A 20,919-nucleotide genomic window follows, 5' to 3' on the forward strand; every position below is an offset into this window, starting at 1 on the left:
AGTCAAGATGGAAGCAAATTTTAAGAAAAAATAATTCATATGAATGAATGAATGAATAATCACTGTTATCATCATTCTCAGTAATCCACTTTTCCATGCTGGTATAGGATGCACAAGTAATCATGGTCTTAGTCAGTTCCTCCTGGATGAATCAGATGGCCACATCACACCCATATATTCTAATCTTTGGTCTGGTTTCTATGATCAGAAGCTCTTCCTAATACGAACCACTTTACAGGGTGTAATGAGTGCATTCCATCGCAAAGAAATGTAGGACTGAAAAGAACCCATGTCTTTACTTGCTTGTCAACCATGTTAAAGAATGTGCTGGAATCATTATATAGGTGCACCAGCACTAGCTTTGTTCTCTGCAAGACTAGAGAGTCACTCTACAAAATGTTTGACTCTATTCTTTCAAATCAAACATGTTCAAGTGAAGATTAGTGAAAGAAAAAGAAAGCATAAGTATGTATGATAGAGAGGAAAACAGAGTGACAAGTAATAGGAAGGAGTAACAGAAGGGAGACAGTGGTAGCTATATGTTGATTGTTAGTAAGGAAAGTAGTAAGAGGAATGGCATAATGGGATAATTATAATGACATTAAGGGAGAAAGAGTGAGGGAAATCAATAAAGAAGAGCAAAGTTAGGGTACTAAATACAAATACATCTTATGTCTGTATTTACTGGTATAAAATACAATAAAAAAATAGAATAAAAAAAGTTAATAACTTACATTTTGGTGAATTATCTTTTATTATAACATCTTCAAAACCTTTCTCTACAATTTTTAATACAAATTCAGGATGACCTTCTTTGTCATGTACACTACATACATAGCGGCATCGCCTATGAAGCTGTCGCATGCTCCAGTAAAACCGGGAGCTTTTAAAACCAACCTTAAATATAAATTAAAGTATTCATTTTACTTTTTGTTTTTTTCCAAATGTTTTAGAATAAAATTAGAAAAGGAAATTTAGAATAGAAATTGCTTAAATCTAAGGTAAAAGAAAGCTTGGAAAATGTGCAACATTAAGGATTATCAAAAGTATTTGGAAACCTACAGAACAAGAGAGAAGTTTCACCATTTTATTTGAGTAATTATGGTTGAAAACTCAACTTGAAAGAAAATTAAAATATACTGTCAAGTTTTGCTATTTATGAAATTTATTATTACATGAAATAAATCAGAATGAAATTTGAACTGTTATTTATTACAGAGAAAAATTGTCTGAAGAAATAGCTTCTAGTGTTTGGGTGTCTTTTTTTGTGATAGAATTAGTGAAAAACGATACTGCACCAATTTGAATGAAATCTTTTAAAAACAACAAACTGTTTAGATTATTATACTTTTCAATTGTAGGTTTAAGTGACTAATTTTCAGAATCTTTAATCAGAATACCGAATATAAATTCATGGTTAAAAGTAGGTGTGTGCTAATTACCCTAAACAAATTTACGGTAATAGATTCAAAATGTTGATGGTAAGTCAAAGTAGAGTTCAAAGAATATTGAGAATGTGAACTAGTCTAGCATACAAATTTGTAAGCTTTTTCTAAGCTTTAAAACTCAATATCCAATGTAAGCATATCTGAAAACTTTAATATCTATTTTAATATGAAATCACAGAATGAATGAGTTTCAGTAGATCAAAATAAACATAAAAAACATACTATTTTTTTTTACCCAATATTTATGTTTTTACAGTATGCCCTAGAGGTATTTTCATTTTAACTTTAGATTTTCATTTTAAGTATAAGAAAAGAAAAAAAGCATTTACATACACATACATGCAGCTACACCATTACATCCACTTCCCATATTGGAAATTGATGGATGGATTGTCATGATCTGATCCAGTTCTTACATGGAGTTACTGTCCTTCAGCGCGCGTGCGCACACACACACACACACACACACACACACACACACACACACACACAAAACTTTAAAGTGCCTTGTCTTAAGTTATGCATGCATATAACTGCACATATTTACATTTCAAGAAATTATATTAATGTTTGTACATACTGGATAAATGCATTCTCTGGAGTGAAACTTGCCAGTCTGGATCTGATGAGGTAGAAGCTGTCCCACAGAATGTAATATGAGAGAACCTATGCGTAAAGTAAAGCGGCTATCTTCCTCATGAACCATACTGCAAAATAATTCAAATGAAAATACTTTAAGCTGTTCTGTTAATTAAAAACTCAAAATATGATGTTAGCTTACAGTAAATTCCGTAGATTTTATTATAAAAAGTATTAAGTGATAATATCTCATATTGCGAAAATTAATGAAATCATAGTTTTATAGGATTTACAAAATTTTCAACCAATTTGCCATGCCTCATAAAAATTAGATAAATAAAAACTGTAAAACAAATATTTTATTTTATAATAAACTGAAATAAAACAGATGATTTCTATTAATTTTACATATAGTAATTAATTTTACCTTGCTACTTGTTTTCCTTCTTCACGACACACATAAACTCGTCTGAAAACTACTAATGACTTTAATTCATTTTCCTGATTATTCTTTGGAACATGGCTTGGACAAAAGAGTGTCTTTAAAAAACAGAAAATTAAGCAAAATCATTAGCCTCAATTAAACTTTGTATCAAGAGGAAAGAGTCATTGATTGTATTATATAAAAATAAACTTGGCAGTGAATTAATTATGCCAGTAATCAAGAAACATTATCTGGATAAAGGAACAGATGCAATTAAGAATATAATAAAAAAAATATATGAAAGGAAGCAACTTTCAGGAATTTGTTGTACTTGATGAAAACTATTTTGCAGATTGTAAAAGGAGGAATAATTAAGATAAAATATAACAAAAATTCTGGTACATTCTATATTCCTCAACTAAACTAAATGGTATCCTTCAACATTAGTTTTGTCAATCTACTCTGGCAGTCTATTACAAATAATGTAATAACATGTTTAGCAGAGACACCATAATTCAATCTGGGAACAACATACATGGAACAATGTTGTCATTTAAAGAAAAGGGTAGACTAGATTCAGCATGCCTTGCAAAATTACTATTAAAATGTTCTTTTTTAAATCAAATTACTTACTTTATCTTGATAAAATACACATCCATCTTTAATAGCACATCCAAGATGATATATATTGGAACATCGGAATTTGAAGCAACCAAGTGTTGCTCCATTCTTATGGCAAATAGAACATTCTAGTGAAAGCCCACGTCGATAAGATTGTTCCACATTGATTAGAGCACCATTTAATGTCTCATACACTTCATGAGACCACAAGGCACAGTTCAAATGGGTCCATTTGTCAACATCCAAGTTCAATAACCTGCAGATAAAAGTTTTTCAGTTAATTATTTTTTTTAATAGTTTCAGCACACACACACACACACACACACAAGAGTTTCTAAGTAGGATAAAAAGTACATGATACCAATATAGAGTATATTAATTTATTCGTGCTAATCTACCTAACTGTTACTCTAGAGTTCCCCATAATGTCATGCTAATTCCTCAGATAGAATACACTGGATAAATTTATACTCAGCTTATTTTGCTCAACAAACCAGCTTGACATAAAGGGAACTACAGAATAACAGTCAACAAGATCAGCCAAAATGAATTATATATGTTGTGCAAATTGTCACATATAAGAATTTATATATCTCAGCCATACATAAATATATTAGACAGAGATTGGGAATCATAGATTTGAAGATACTGACAATATGAACAGCCTGAAAATGTTGATCTACAGAAATGGCAAATAAGGCCAAATCTTCTGTGCTGACTGAGGGAAATTAACAAAAGGAAGGTAATTAATGCACTTACATGTGCACATGCATGCATATATAATAACTTTTACCATTAATTAATTGCATGGAAATAAGTTTATTACAAATATACTGTTATAAATAATTTCCTGTCCTGAACTTCCTGTGCAGGTGGCATGTAAAAAGCACTATCTGAACGTGATCAATGCCCACTGCCTGGATCCCATGCTGGTGGCATGTAAAAAGTACCATCTGAACGTGGTCAATACCAGTGCTCCCTGACTGGCTGCCGTGCTGGTGGCACATAAAAAGCACTATCCAAATGTGATTGATGCTAGGGTCTCCTATTTGTTCATGTGCCAGTGGCACGTAAAAAGCACCCACTACACTCTCAGAGTGGTTGGCTTAGGAAGGGCTGTAGAAACATTGCCATATCAGATTGGAGCCTGGTGCAGCCGTTGGCTTTCCAGACCTCAGTCAAACCGTCCAACCAATGCCAGCATGGAAAACGGACATTAAACGATGATGACGGTGATAATGATGAACACAACTGAAAATTAAGGAGAAAATTAACAAAAACAATATTCACCTTGCCGGTCCATTTGATGATCCATCTCCATGGGTATGACAAAAGGCACATTTTCGAATATCTTCAAGATTTGGATTTCTAGGAAGGATCACGCCGATTGATTCCCAAAACTTCTACAATAAAAAACGATAGAATATATTGCACAATCTTCATATTCTATTTTCTTTTAACAAACTTTTATATCAATAATACCAATTATTAAAATGTCTTCAGTTAGTTTAGTGAGCTATAACTGAATCTAAACAATCCTACTTCCTACAAAGGTGCATTATTTAGAATCCAGTGGCATTTATTTTTCAGTTGAGAGGCAAATAACTGCTGGAACCCAATCCTAATTTTAAAAGAGCACATTTCCAGATTCAATCAATTTAACTTATCAGTTTCTGAAAGAAAACAACTTACAGGATCCAGTTCATCTCGTGTTTGTAATTTTAATGTTCCAAAAATTATATCCCACTTTCTCCATCGAACATCTTTCCATTTTTTGGGTGCAGGCTTATGAAGAGAAATAAGAAAACTTAAGAGATTAAAAAAAAAAAGCCAAAGACTGTGAAAAAAAAGGATAAAGATGAATGTTATGAAAAATATTAAAATAACTGATCATCCTAAAATAAATAATTTCAAATATTCAATTAGTAAAAGAAGGATAATAAATAACTTCCATCTGAGTTGATGGAAGTGATAGATAGATAGATGATATTCTTGAAACCATTTGGATTCATTGCTTTAGTTGAATCCTGCTAATGTTTACTTTGTTTTTTCCAGAACCTCAATAACACCTCGTCATATACTTTTCTTTACAAAAATTGTGTTAAAGAGAAGTTGAAAGTATGACAAAGAAATGTTCATGACAACTTAGTATATTAATAATTTTAAAAATTAGATCTGAAAACATATGAAGATCTCAATAAACTCACTTGTGATGGTACTGGTGATGTTGAAGACATTGACTGTGACTCAACACTGTTGCTACTACTTCTGCGGCGTCGCTTACCACATAGCCTGCTAACACTGTTAGTAGTAACATTTTCTTCTCTTTTAGCTTGAGGTGATGTGCATTCAGATGCAGCTATAGATGTTGTAGTTTTTGAAATTGCTGTGGTTGTTACAGCCACAGTAGTTGTGACTGCAGTGGTTGCTGCTGCATCAGCAGTAGAGGTGGTGGTGGTTGTAGCTACAGTGGTAGTAGAAGTTGTAGCAGTTACTGTTCCTCCAACTGAACTTACTGTAGTATGATCAGCTAGAGCACTTTTATGTTCAATGATATCACCACCTTCTTTTGTTTCTTCGGGTAAAGCTGAACGATGTGTAATAGCAAACTGAAGATAACAATTTTTACTGCAAAATGTAATTTCCTCATCCTCAGAATCCTAACAATGAAAAATATTAAAACGGTTTCATGAAAAATTTCAATCAAACATGATATTTATATGCAATATAAAAAGATTTTAACCAGGGGTTGTAATGTAGTTGATTGGCCTCTTTCAGATAAATGTATTTTGATAATATCTAAAGAGTTTAACCCTTTCGTTACCAAACCGCCCAAAGTCGCCCGAAAAAAATATTGGTTAATGTGACCAAACCCGCCCGTATTTACCTATTCATATTTAAATGAGAATATCAGAGCAAATCTCTTTAGTACATTCGTGAAAACACGTATTATACTTCGTAAACATTTCATATACAGTTTTGTACAACGATCGAAGTGTAATTTTAATTCCGTGAATTTTGGGAGATTTTTTTCCGAAATTTGTTCCTATTGTGTTTTCAAAATTTGTAATTCTGACAAAAAATGGATACGAATTTCATTATATCAAGCAGCGAGTCAGAATTCGAAGGATTTTCTACTGAAGACCTTGATAAATCTAACTCTATGACTGAAAAAAAAAGCACGTGGTATTTGATAATGAATCTGATGTTTCATTTTCCGAAAGTGAAAACAGTGAATCCAAGAGCTCCGACAGCGATAAAGAAAATGAATTGGCACCTGAATGGAGTGAAAATTTAAAAACTGTGATTTTTCTGAAGAAACTGGACCAAGCCACAATCTTTCCCAGGAGAGTAAAGCCTTAGACTATTTCTTTTTACTTTTTCGAATGAGCCTATTTGAAATCATTATGGCGGAAACGAACCATTACGCTAAATGTAAACAAAGCGAAATAAAGGATAGTTAGTGGTTTCCCACAACCTTAAATGAAATTAAGACTATTTTGCCATAAATATTATTATGGGTATCAGAAAGTTACCCAGAATAACAAATTCTATCGTAAAATTTTGTTGTATACCCAATTGAATATTAGCTAATAACCCATTTTCTATAGCAATGTTTGAACAAAATTTTAATAATTTTATATTTTGTTGAATTTACCTGTATCTACCTGCAATTAGAGTCACTTTGTGACAACAATTATAGTATTGGTTGAGAACATTTCATTAAATTATCTTCCAAAAATCACATTAATATATTGATAAATAAAAAAGTTATAGTTGTTTAATGAAACCAGACTAAATTTATGATTATGTTAGAAATTAATTGAAACACATAAGGGGTGTATTTTGGTTAGAAATATAGTAACGAAAGGGTTAAGAAGTAAATCACCAATGTGGATCCCATACATGGTGTTTTTAAGACTCAATTGGGAGGTAGTAAGGTTTCTTTTCCACAAAAGAATTCAAAATGAAAGTTAGGTTCACATCAGCAGTATAAAAGAGTGGAAAATGTCAGAAATTACACTGTTATTGTGAAGTTAAGGGCCTTGAGTAGATTACTGAATTCTAAGCTCTTAAAGAGGCAAAGAACCAATACAGTGTAATATGAGAAGACTGCTGGTGGATTTATATTATCAAACAGAATAACTTATGACCGATACTAAAAAAAAAAAATAATTTAAACTAATAATTTCATGATAATTCTCATCATTTTTGGAAATGCCAATAATATCAGGTAAGTTATTACTTTAGGAAAAGTTTTATCCTATTAGTTTGAGGCATATAGTGATGCAAGAACATTGCTTACTAAATTGAAATAGTTAACATTTAATTTAAACAAATTTTAAAGGAAAAAAAAAACCGACTTAAATGAAGAAACAATCACCTGTTCTTCTTTTGTAATAAAGGGTAATTCAGTTTTTTTCTTGCGAATCCCAGGACTTAATACAGCCCAATCACAATGCCGGCAGAATTTAGGCTTTGATTTCACCATGGACTGGATTGATTGTATACTAACAGCTTCTTCTTTATCTAAAAGTAAATATTATCAAATACAGGAAACATGTTAAAAGCATGTGCATATGCAAACACATACAAAACATATAGCAACATTATACTAAAATTTACTTTTAAATAACATCAACATTCACAAAAAAAGGTAACTTCATAGTTTCATATTTAATCCTTTAGCATTTAAACTGGCCATATCCAGCCCAAATATTCTATCTGTTTCATGCTCAAACCAACCAGATCTGGCCCTTCACACATACCCTACAATGTCACTCTAAAACTAAACAATCACATCATCAAAATTTTGAAGCTATTAGATAATGTATGATTAATTCAAAACAATGTGACTAAGCATTACATTTGACAGAGTAATCTAAATACTAAAGGATTAAACATTTGTTTGTTTGTTTGTTTTTGTGTGTGTGTGCATGCGTGCGCTCACGCGCATTGATGTCAAATCACGAGACAATTAAATTTCACACAAAATGTGCAGTCAATATATATGTAAGTTCTCATTAAAATTCCTCCTCTAAAATGTTATATTTTTGGAAAGTTAAGATCAAACTTTTAAATGCCAGGGAAGATAATATTTATACTTCCAGTTTCACATTTAAATTTGTTTAGATGTCTATAATTATGCTCTATGAATTGGACCATTTATTTTGGTAATAATTTGAAATATATTTATAAATTAACAGCCCAACCTACAGAATATAAAACCTGAATATTTTAGAAATATAAACATATTTGATTTTTGTTTATTTAAAATATATGTTTCTTGTTACTACATCACAGCCTAAAAATATATTAGACATTTACCCAATCGGGCACAAGCTGGGTCAAAGCTGAACTATATGGTATACCGTATATAATAAACTAAATGAAACATGGTAATCTTATTAAACTGTCTTGAACCACACCAAATGAAACAGGTAGTCAAAATAAAAATATGCAAATGCCACAATATATTTATGAAAGACTAAATTAAGAAACCACATTTTTAACTATATCACATATAGACTATTCATTTTTTTCTTTACATTTTATAATTTAAATCCTGAAATTTAAAAAAACAAATTTATATACTTACGTGTCATATTATACTTCAATACTTCAGGAGAAGGAGTTTCACTAATTTCATAAGGAGGCACAGCAATCTTTAACAGATCAGCAATAGCAGAAATAACTCCTCCAATGTCATCTTCAGCAGTTGCTTTCAAAGTGAGTGTCACAGATACTTGCTGTGTAAGATTTTTAAAGGGTCGAGCAAGACTTGATGACAATGTTGGCATTTTGGCTGATAGACTGTCCTTTTCTATTAACTTGCCACTTAAATCTGAATAGTTCTGAGTTTTCTCTCCTAAGCTAAATTCAGGCCAGCTGGAAACAAGATCCATTTCTTTCTTGCATATAATTTTAGTATCTAAATCTGATGATAATTTATTTTCTTCTTTAACTGATGTGATACATGGACGAACTGGGATGGGCTGAATAAGAGGCAAAATAGGGGAAGATGTTTCCCGAACAGCTGGATCTATAGGACGTAAAGCTGGAAAATCATCTCCTTCAAGAACAGTTTCAGGGGAAGATGAAGATATTATTGTATCTGGACTATCACTTGATCTAAAATAAAATTTTTAAAATATTACAAAAAGTCAATTAACTAAAAATACTTATATTAAATAATTATATTAAAATAGTTATATTAAAATTCATTAATTTCATTATGAAATAACAGACTTTCTTATAATGAAAAATATTTATAAATAGAACAGAATTACCTGGAAGGATGGTCAAGTCTTGGCTCTATGAGTGGTGGAGGTGGTAATACAGGTGTATATTTAGGATAGTTAAGTCCAACCACAGAGGTATTTCCTGCTTGTAACCAATCACTAGTGTTTTTATTGGCTGATGCAGTAACTCCAGTGTTGCCAGGTGCTGTCACAGTACCTCCAGCATTCACACCTGCTCTGGCTGCTGCAGCTGCTGCTACTTGTTCTGTAGTGAGATGATATCTTTGTTGTTCTGTTACAGGAGCTGTAAATTATTCAATTTCGTTTCAAATGCTAAACAAATTATCAAACAATCTTAAGAGAACAGCAGTATTTTAGAATTACCATAAACCCAAAGAATAAATAAATTTTTTAAAGTTGAAATTTCAATTTAACATGTTAAAATAAGTATGCATTAAATTTTTTTCCTAACTTCTATTAATCAGATTTTCTGCAATTTAAATATGATACAAATGACAAAATCTAATACATAATGATATTAAAAACAAACATTTTGCAACTTTATCACTGTCAATGATAAAGTGAATATATTTGTAGCATTAAAAAAAAATTCCAATTAAGAAAAAAAAAAATCAGATATGAAGCAAGAAATTTAATTGAATGCTTTTTATCTTAATAGGTATGTTTAAAACAGTAGAGTGCAAAAGGCAGCACACTAAAAGCCTTAACAGCATTTAGCTTAAACCCTTTGGTTCCCATGAGGGAATCTCTTCAGGGTCGAGGAAAGAAGTTCCAGTCACCCTCTCACTTCACTAAAGTGATTTTTCTAAGGCTAGGATAAATAATGATAAATTATCTTTATAATGATTTCCTTTTAAATCATTTAGACTTTTACTGCTATTTGATCAAGATTAGATGCTCTTCTTTTCTCTTACTAGAAAAGAAGGGAGATTAGCTTACCTTTTAATGGAAAGCTGAAGCAGGCTGACTTTGCTAAAAGTTATGCAAGAAATGGGATCAATGTTAGCAAAATAGAAGTATATCAACCTGATACAAGTTCCTAGAAATAGTTTTAGCTATGCTTATATTCGTAAATGAAGCCAGTCCTAATCCAAGCTAAATGATTCAAAGGTACAGATTGTATTCTCTCATTTATTCATACAATTTTCAGCTTTATGTATCATTATCAGTAGCATTTTACATGTTTTTCACACCATCTTTCTCTCTCTATAAGATTAATAGGGTAACATATTTAAAATTATCATTATGCAAAAATATTATCATGTAACTAGAAGAAATCTAATTTGATCAGGCTCTTAATATCAAGCAACAATATGGTCGTGTGAGATCAACACGTTTGCTCCTCTCTCACTCTCTTTTTATAGAAAAAAGAAAGCATTCCACTCCATTGTAAATATTATTCATGCCTAAACTTACAAAATGTTTCTTTTGTTTGTTTTTTCAATACAAATGAATTACAACTAACAATAAGTAAACATAAACTTCATTTAAATTTCTTCATTACACTGTAAACTGTCATTAATAAGGAAAAAAATTATAAATCTTTGAGAGCTTACTGCAAGAAGTAAAGAGATACTGAAAATATTACATTTCACAATAACATTTAAAGAATATTAATATCATACAATTCATACAATTAGTAAAGTTATATTAAAAGATAAAGGAAACACTGATTTATATGTAATGAGGAGAAATGATGCATTGCAAAAATTTCTGTATGTGTGTGTGTTCATGATCACATCTGTAAAGATATGATGAACTGACTGTTACAACATACATGACAAGAATGGTTAAACTGAATTATTACTGGAATTGATACCTATTAAATAGTTTCCTTTATCTTCTATTTTTTATTAAAAAAAAAGCTCAGATTTTCAAAATATTTTCAAAGGATGGGGCATGAAGTGGTAAATATGAAATACAATCAAACACACAATTTAATGTAATCAAAATAGCTGACAACCTAGCAACAACTTAATTCCTATAAATGGCAACAAAGCATATAAGAAAAAAGAGATTAGTTAGTGTAATCTGGAGATTAGTTGAAAGCAATTTCCAATTCTATCTCAAAAAGTATACGTATAGGTAACAATTTAAGCAGTTAAAAAATATCAATTAGACTTAAATTGTATTTTTTAGTAAGTGATCCATAATTCCATGAAGTTACAAAATAGCAAAAATATGTTTAAATCATGTTCAATTTGAATATAATCATGGCCACTTATAAGTATCATTTTGGCTAAACTCCTAAAAAATAATTACTTTTAATCAAATAATCAAATCATACAACTTTTTCCAACTAGCATGACATGAATTATTACACTAAATATAATGCATGCATGTATTGTTATGAAAGAATATGTGCTTATTTCCAAATGATTTTTCCAAACAAAACCTGTTTAAAATTTCTACAGTAATTAGCTACAGTTCAAAGTAATTAAATTAATTCATTTTTTAGATTTCAAACTTAATTAAAAATATATATATATTTCTTTCAAAATATGTATTTGTAAAAATAAACTGCATTGCCACAGAGAGGTAATTAGAGACAAAGATAACTGCATCACTCAGATAACTAAAATTTATAATCAATAACATTAAGTAGAAACACAAACCAATTAATTTTACTTCAAAGTAAACCTATAATGAGAAAACTCTTCAAAAATCTTATATTGACCTACAAACGCTTAAAGTAACCTATAGTAAACAAAATAATATGAAATTGTAGGAAAAGTAATAGAGACTAAAGCTATTAAAGCCACTTTATTAATGCTTAAAAAACTGACACCACAAATAGTTGACATTAATAAAGGATAAGACCAGAAATAAAAGACCATTATATAGAGGTAAAAATCTACAACAGAAGTAGCTAAATATTTAAGAACAGAAGTTTAAGTTATTCGTTACTGAAACACCACAATTTTATATAACATTCTATAGAATAATTATAGTTACAAATAACCTTTTAAAAGCACACAATTATATTAATTTGTTAAAATTTAATTCAAAATAAATTTTTCAAATGTTATTGAAAAAATGAAATTTTAAAATATTAATAAATTAATAATAGGTGTATGTAGTAAGCCTATTGAAATTTCCTTTAAACAATAACTGCCCAACTTATTTTATAGCAAATGATTTGATAAGTACTATGACTAAATGCAAATAGTTTTACATGATACTTTGATATTTACTAATACGTTAAAAAAATATCTTGCTTCAGCCATGACCAAAGCCAGAAGGTTAGAACTACTAAAAGAGTAACAGACTAATCAATGTCTCATTTTTGTTGTAACTGTATTGGTTTAACAATCATTATAATACTTCTGGGTAGGTATTACACACACATTTGCTCAAACAACTGACAAGTTTCAAATATAGATAAAACTTTATATCGTATTTAATTATCTTAAAGAGACTTCTTTCAAAAAAGCAGAAATCAGTTTCCCTGCAAGAACGTAAAGATAATACCTAACATCATAAAAATTAAAATATCAAATACAATGTTTTTGAAATTAAAATGTTTTAATTTTTTTTCTATTTATATAGTTTTACTTAAATATTGAACAGATTAGTATCTATGAAAGCATATTAAAAGACATGCAATTTTAAAATATTACTATTTGACCTTTAATTTATGTTTATATTGACCATAACAGATTGATTCTGAAAATACACACTGAAGTAACTAAATCCAGATTGCTAGTTTCTTAAACAACTTTTGACTATCTGGAACTACTTACTATATCATTTTAAAAAACTAATGTCAACTTATTAGACTAGTAAAGCCATTGTTCCTGCATGTTGGAATAAGATAGGCTCTGGCTATCCTCCCTACACCAAAGAGAAATGTACACATCAGGAAAAAGTAGGGCTATAATAATATCGATAATTCTGTTTGATTTTGCAATATTGGTTAAAATGTCACTTAAGAAACTATTAGAACTAATTTGTTGGTTTAATAATGTTAAGCTTTAACCAAGATGCTCTTTAAAATCCAATTGTTCATCAGCATGCATCAGATCATGCCAGTTGGAAAAGCTAAGAAGAGAACCTGGATACTGCTTGTGTTCACCATCACTGAGGAACTTTCGCCGAGCTAGGATGTCACTATTAGGCATAGGAGGTAGAATTTGGGGTATCTGAGCTAAGCTACCATGGCTGTGTGAAGTTGTGCTGCCATAGAAATCAACCGCACCTTCCAAATATCCAGCACCATAGGACCCTGATAAACGATTTTCATCTGAAAATTGAACAAAAGAAAGATCATATAAAAGCTGTTGACAAAAAAGAATTTAGTTACATTAATGTATACAGAATACTAATTACTAAAAATATTTTTCTTTCTTTCTTTTTCTTTTTTTCTCAAAGAATTCCTGGATTACTGATAACAATCCTTAAATATAACATTTGTTTGTCTGTATACATTTATAAGTATCACAATAATGAAAGATAAAGAAGAGGAAGTTTGGTAACAGTTTTGTTTCCTTGTCTAGACAATACTGCATTTACAGTAGGAGAAAATTCAATAAGAGTTGTTATTATCATACAGAAGATGCCATCACTTTTTTGCTCTGTTTTAGTGATAATTTCTTTGATGATATTGAAGAATCATGGCTGATATAATTTAAAGAAGCAAGCCCATTCATATCAATGTACATAATAATCATTCCATTTTTAAACATTCATATCCACTGATTTATGATACTATAAAAAATTTAATGTAAAAACTACAAAATGCAATATCATAGCAGAATCCATATTTGAAAAAAAATAAAATAAAATAAAAAAAATAAAGAAATTTCTATTGAAAAAACTTACCACTGAAGTAACCAACAACTGGACAGATATGATGATTAATATTCACAGTTGGTTCTTGTAAGGATACCATTGGCATATTTTTTAACTGGGCCATGAAGGAATCTATGTAAGTATCATAATCTTCAGAGCTTTTAGACTTTTTTGCTCTTTTTTTGGGTCCTTGCCCTTCACTTTCTTTTTTCTGGGACTTTTTCCTTTTTTCTTTCATTCCAAATTCAGAAATTATCTTTTTCTTTCCCTTTTTGTCTTCTTCAACAATGCATTTTTTCTTTTCTTTTTTCTTTTTCAGTGCAACTTCCTGTTTCCGCTTCTCTGCAAATAATACAATTTCATTTCATTCTCTTTTACTCAAGTGAAAAGTAATACTCAAATTTAATTTATTATAAGAGACGCTCCAATATATTATACATATTCAGGTATGATCACCTATATGCATCTGACTACCTCCAACTCATGTTTATATCCATCTCACTCTTCCCTCCTACCCACCCTTGCTGATTCACATTCTGGGACATGTTACCTCGAGGGTACATGCTGCCACCATGTCACCACAAGACATGGTACCCCAACCTCTTAGATCTTGTCAAACCATCCAACCCATGCCATCATGGAAAATGGACATAAAAATGACAATAGTGGCGATAGTGATAATAACGACAACTTGATTTACCTCTATTTCTCTGCTCGTAATATTCCTATTCCACCCACCCTAATACTATTACCTACTCAGAAAACTTTGAACCTCATTTTCTTCTCCATGACAAGTTTTTCTGAGGCTTCTTCCACAGTATGCATTTATTTGTTTCCATTCCTGATATCAATTCTGCTGTCTTTTGTTTATATGTGCTTGGGTAAGTAACTAGAAGAAAAAGTACTTAGTAGACATAGAGCTCATTTATTCATTTGAAGCTTATGTGTAACTCTGTTACTCAAAGTAGCAATAGAGTCAAACCTCAGCTACAAATGAATGAAATAAACTATTACAAGGAGTAAGTGCCCTCTCACACCTCTTTGTTTGCTTAAAAACGTTTATAAGATCTAATGCAATAATATGGAAAGTTGGATATGAGAAGTATGTTAAGGACAGATTACTGTGCAATATAGGTAAATGACAGATGCTGGGGGGGGGGGCTTTTCTAAGAGAGACAGAATAAGAACTAACAGTGTGTGACAATATTTGTCCTCAGAGACAAGATGTCTTTTACAAAAAAATACAAGACCCATTCCACACATACTAGCCAAGGAAACACAAAATAATGAGGATGTGATGACAGTAAAATAGAGTGACACATACACTGTAATTTATAGTTGAAGAATAACAGATATATGAAAAAAAACAATATCATAAATAGTGAAATTCTACAGGAAAGTAGCAAAAAAGAAAAAAAGTTGTAGCAAATGTAATTAAATATTAATTCAAAGTAGAATGATTGTTCACAATATTTTGACTCTAAGCTTCTTTAGTGTTTGGTGAAAATAGATGTATTTTAACATACCTGTCCAATAAAGTCACTTCCTTGGTCTTTTGTGTCATAACCATTACTTATAGTAAAACAAATAGATGTTGATTACATTACATCTTAATAATTCTTACCCCATAACTTAGCCTGTTCTTCAACATTCAAGTTGCAATACTCAGCACTTTCTTCATTAATCACAGTTTCTTTACATAGGGGCATGTTGTCAATGAGTTCCAGCTGACGCAGCTGATCTGGAGTCAAGGAGCTGTCTTCATCAGCTTCCTACAATTTTAATAATACATTTAATTAAATCATTTCTAAACATACAAATTATCATATAAATTATTAAACAAATGTTAATAGATTAAATACAGAAATAAATATATCATAACTGAATGTAATTATTTACAAAATGCATTTCTGAAGTAATTTCAATTTTAGATTCCATTCTATTAAAATTTTTAAATATTTGACTTTTCTTTCACCTCACATCTGATTTCTTTGCTATTTTGTTTGAAGCATGGTTTAGAGAATTTGAAAAAGGTTAAGAACAAATAGATTTAACATATTACAGTAGTTCTGACTATCTACCATCTCATAGTCATCAATATCATTTTTCACTTGTTTATGGCAGTGATGTTAACATAAAGAGTAGACAGACAAATTGAGTGTTTAATGGTATATAATTTAGTAGCACGTGATTGTAACTAAACTTACTTCAACTATTGTTCAGTTAATAATATACATAAGTCGTTGTTTCAATTAACCATGATCTTTCTATTTCCATCTCAAATAGTTTACTTTTAAAGTTCAATTTCCAGTACCAAATAGTCTAAACTGTGAGCAGTATTCAAGCTCTTCAACTTTAACCCAATCTTATATATTTTTAACTTCTACAACTCTTGGTTAACTTTACAAATAAACTACGGTATTTTCGTGCATACTCATTTAAGAAAACTCAGTTCTGGAAGTTTCTGAAAGTTAGACGAGAAAACAAAAATTTAGTGGGCCTCTAGTTGAATTTACACAATAAAAGTTAAGCAACTAGTCACATACCTCAGTGCGACTGCTGGCTGATGGAGTAGTTCTAGTAGGAGCCTGAACAGCTGCACTACTATTCACTGTTGCAACCACTGCAGCTGCAGCTGCAACAGCACTTGTAGGATTATGAGCTGATGAAGCCAGCAACTGCTTCAGTAGCACGTTCTGGTTACCCTTTGAATCAACAATGCTTGCAACAGCATCAATCTCACTCTTTACTTCACATTTATCTACAAAAAATTGATTTTAATGAAATTACAAATAAAAATTGGGCATTACATTCCATCTGAATACAAAATGGAAATGACCAAACACAGACATATAAAATGTATGAAGAATTTGATAAATAAATTACTATTTTAAGCAAATTAATATTAAAACTTAAAATTGTAAATTGATTGGCATAATATAATTTAGATGTAACAACTTCTGAAAGCAACATACCAGGTAAAGAAACCACATCTTCAGGTTCCTTTTTAATGTTAAATGTTGACACATGTGAGGCAGCTTGTTGCTGCTGCATGTGGACATGAGAAAGTGTAGTAATTGGTAAACTGGATCCAACTGAAGTATTTGTTGCTGAAACATCAACACCAAGATGATGCATAGGAACACCTAGTGATGAAATAAAGAGTGAGAAAATAAAGAGAAATAAACTTTGTGTCAGATAATTCATAGCCATAAAACAAATATTAACACTATTATTATGAATACATACAGAACTAGAAATAAGAAAATGACATACCTGTATTTCCTATATATTTTTTATTGCTTTAAATCTTACTACCAAAACTCATCAAAGCATTACGTAATTTAGCCTTTCTACATGTTATTCTATAAACTGCATTTATTTTCCATAATAGCAAATATCAATTAACAAATTATGACACTTTTTCTCATGAACATCTTACTTTAGATTACATAAAAATAATCTACAAAGTCAAAATATATATAAAAATGTAAACTGTAAGATAGTAGAATATGAAATCTCATAAGAGAATTAATTTAAAATCATCATTTTAGAGTATATTGCATAAACAAAATATTTTTAATTGGCGAACAGAAAATACTTTGTAGAGAAATTTCATACAGAAGGTTTGTTTCAAATATTAGATATAATAAAACATGCTTAAAGTAAAACTGTACAAGAGGGATTCAAATATTATAATACCCAATCATGTTAACAACAACAACAACAACAAAAACAACAACAATTAAAAAGATGAAGCCCTCTGGAATATTTCTAATCAAAAGTGGGAAAATTTGAATTTTAGAGGACAACTCTCAATTGGGTATGTAAATCTAAATGGCTAGCCAGTCCATTTCAGGCAATATATATATATATATCAATTTCACAGACCCTTATACTAAGATTTCTAAATTTATTTTCTTCTTTGCAGTCAACTGACTGAAAAAAAAGAAAACAAATGAAATTTGTATTAGTCTCTGGTATTTTTAGTTATAATTCTTGAAGTGAAAACTTTAGAAAGTCCAATATATTACAAATATCAAATATCTATCTACTTTGTGTTTCTGAGCCATCACTTACAAGTCATAAAATCCAATTATAATACTATGGTTAATATGGCAAAAAAGGCCGAATTTTCAAGTGGTAAAATAACTAACCTTTGTTAATGGAATCTTTGGTGTATGCCTCAGATCCAGTAGGATTAACAAAACTCCTCACATTAGTACTGCTAATCCGCTGTCCATCCAAAGATAAATTGGAAGTGGAAGAAAAAGATGAAGATTGTGGAAAGTTAGACACTGTTAAGCCCTCTTTAGAATCCACTTCTTGCCCATTGTTAGATTGTTGTGAGGTATGTAAAACTTGAGGAGATGATGGAACTGCTGGTGGAGAATGTTCAGGAAGTGGAGGTGGTGGTGGAGGAGGGGGAGGAGGTAGTGGTGGTAATGGTGGGGGTGGTGATTTGGGCAGAGGAGGCGCCAAAGATGACATTAATGATGTGATGGTTGTAGGAACAACTGGCTGAATGGCAGAATTTGTTGCTTGTTGTCCAAGGTTTTGCTGCTGGAATTGTTGTGAGTATTGGCCAGATGCTTGAGGGACAGTTAAATTGGATTCTGGAACCATAGTGTTAGTTGCTGGAGACTGACGGTTACTAGATGCCAGAGCTTTTCCAGAATTTTTCCCACCATTGTGTTGCTGTTGCTGCTGCTGTTTCGCTTGCTCCTCTTTTTGAAGTTGCACATTAGTATACAAAATTTCAATTATTCTTCGATCTGTTTCAGATTGAGGTTTAAAATTTAAATCCATTGGCGGTTTGAAAGGCTTTGCTGATCCTGATGAGTTCCCATTGCCAATTCCAGATGTATTTCCAAGAGTTTGTCCAATTCCTAAGGCAAGCAAATATATCAGGTCTTGAAATTTTTAGATATAAAAATCACTTTAGAGCTAACTTAGGTCACAGAAAAAAAAGAAAAAAAACTTTAAAATGAGATGAAATTCTAATGTTGAATGAAAATATAAACTATATCTGTTGAGTGCATGCAGAAAATTAAAAAAAAAAATTTAATCAAAAAAATGTTCACAAAGCATCTGAAGGGAGAAATCTTAATGAAAATATTTAAGTAAAATATATTTGAACATGGCTCAAATTTTTGTTTGTTCAAAACTGAAGTTACTGTAATAAATGAATAAAAAAAATGTATGCTGAAATGAGTACATTCAAATATACTTGAGTAGAATATATTTATATAAGAGTGTTCATAGCATTATTTCCTTTCATTTTGAATATTTCTCTTAGAGTAAATATAAGTGTAAAAAAAAATTCTAAATAAAATCTACCCCCACACAACTAATTCATCAGATACAGCAACTATGTTATTTAGTTCAAATACTTGAAATTAAAGAAACAATTTCATCATCATTGTCTTCAACATATTGTCCACTTTTCCATGCTTGCATGGGTCAGACAGAATTTGTTGAGGCAGATTTTCTGCAGCGTGATGCCCTTCTTACTGCCAACCACGATGGTTTCCAAGCAAATTAATATTTCTCCACAACCAGACACATTTTCATGGAAGACTGGAAACAAATGGCACTGACTGTATGATGGTGATGCAAGTTTACAACTATAAGACAAAGAAATGCAAACACACATATATACATGACAGGCTTCTTTCAGTTTCTGTCAACCAAATCTACTCACAATGCTTTGTTTGACTATAACAGAAGACACTTGCCCAAGATGCCATGCAATGCAACTGACTCCTAAAACCAGATGGTTGGGGGAGTCAACTTCTTAACCACATAGCTATGCTAATATTTAAAAACCAAAACTGAATCAAAAGGTTATTAACCAAAATAAGGCAAAGTAACTGCTTCTGCAAAATAAGATATGGGATATTTATTACTCTCTTAACTGATTGTCTAGGTTCAAACCATAAATTCTTTATTTCATTAGTTTAAAGGGTTTTCTGAATACATTAATACTATCAATCAATAATCTGAAATGCCTTTAGTAATGGCACGCTCACAAAACAATTATTAAAAAAATAATAAGGAAGTTGTAGGTGTTCCACAAAAACATGTTACACAATATCTGTGACCATAGGCACAGGCGTAGCTGTGTGGTAAGAAGTTTACTTCCCAACTACATGGTTCTGGGGTCAGTCCCACTGTGTGCAGCTACGGGCAAGTGTCTTCTACTATAGCCTCAGGCTAACCAAAGCTTTGTGAGTGGATTTGGTAAACAGAAACTGAAAGAAGCTCGTCATGTGTGTGTGTGTGTGTGTGTGTGTGTGTGTGTGTGTCTTTGTGCCTGTGATTGCTCCTTACTACTGCTTGAGAATGAGTGTTGGTGTATTTATGTCCCTGTCACTTAGTTCAGCAAAATGAAACCAATAGAAGAAGTATCAGGCTTTAAAAACAAAGTAAGTACTAGGGTAAATTCATTCAACTAAAAAATTCTTCAGGGCAGTGCCAGCATGGCTACAATCTAAAGATTAAAAAAAGTAAAAGATACAAGATCTAACTAATAGGATGAACTTATATGGCAAAGGGGGTCAACTGCTGGAAAATCTATAGCAAGAATATATTGCAAAAGAATTTTTTCAAGGATGCTAGAGAGGAGATATGGCAGTACACTAATTACTTGGTTATGAAACATGGTCGCATATATGCACCTCTATCTGAATATTGGATAAAACTAAAAGATCAGTAACAAATGTATGCATTTAGAGAGTTTTAGGGGTTATGTGTACTTTTAAGTTAATGATTTCAATTTATAGTCATTTTT

At 31.0% G+C, this 20,919-nt stretch overlaps 1 protein-coding gene across 1 annotated transcript in view; it reads right to left on the reverse strand.

Annotated features, from left to right (window-relative positions):
- Window positions 1-20,919, reverse strand: part of LOC118762453 — a 127,406-nt gene that overhangs the window by 8,809 nt on the left and 97,678 nt on the right. Inside the window, exons 17-33 of the mRNA XM_036501000.1 lie at window positions 18,284-19,015; window positions 17,102-17,272; window positions 16,673-16,887; window positions 15,751-15,898; window positions 14,157-14,468; window positions 13,492-13,578; window positions 10,275-10,307; window positions 9,363-9,618; window positions 8,672-9,204; window positions 7,457-7,602; window positions 5,280-5,732; window positions 4,765-4,857; window positions 4,363-4,475; window positions 3,085-3,328; window positions 2,455-2,567; window positions 2,029-2,155; window positions 735-897 (exon numbers count right to left, since the gene is read on the reverse strand). Of these exons, the coding sequence (XP_036356893.1) occupies window positions 735-897; window positions 2,029-2,155; window positions 2,455-2,567; window positions 3,085-3,328; window positions 4,363-4,475; window positions 4,765-4,857; window positions 5,280-5,732; window positions 7,457-7,602; window positions 8,672-9,204; window positions 9,363-9,618; window positions 10,275-10,307; window positions 13,492-13,578; window positions 14,157-14,468; window positions 15,751-15,898; window positions 16,673-16,887; window positions 17,102-17,272; window positions 18,284-19,015 (3,939 nt within the window). The remainder of the gene's footprint in view (window positions 1-734; window positions 898-2,028; window positions 2,156-2,454; window positions 2,568-3,084; window positions 3,329-4,362; window positions 4,476-4,764; window positions 4,858-5,279; window positions 5,733-7,456; window positions 7,603-8,671; window positions 9,205-9,362; window positions 9,619-10,274; window positions 10,308-13,491; window positions 13,579-14,156; window positions 14,469-15,750; window positions 15,899-16,672; window positions 16,888-17,101; window positions 17,273-18,283; window positions 19,016-20,919) is intronic.

Source organism: Octopus sinensis, linkage group LG3 (genome assembly GCF_006345805.1).
Source record: "Octopus sinensis linkage group LG3, ASM634580v1, whole genome shotgun sequence".
Classification (NCBI taxonomy): Eukaryota; Metazoa; Mollusca; class Cephalopoda; order Octopoda; family Octopodidae; genus Octopus; species Octopus sinensis.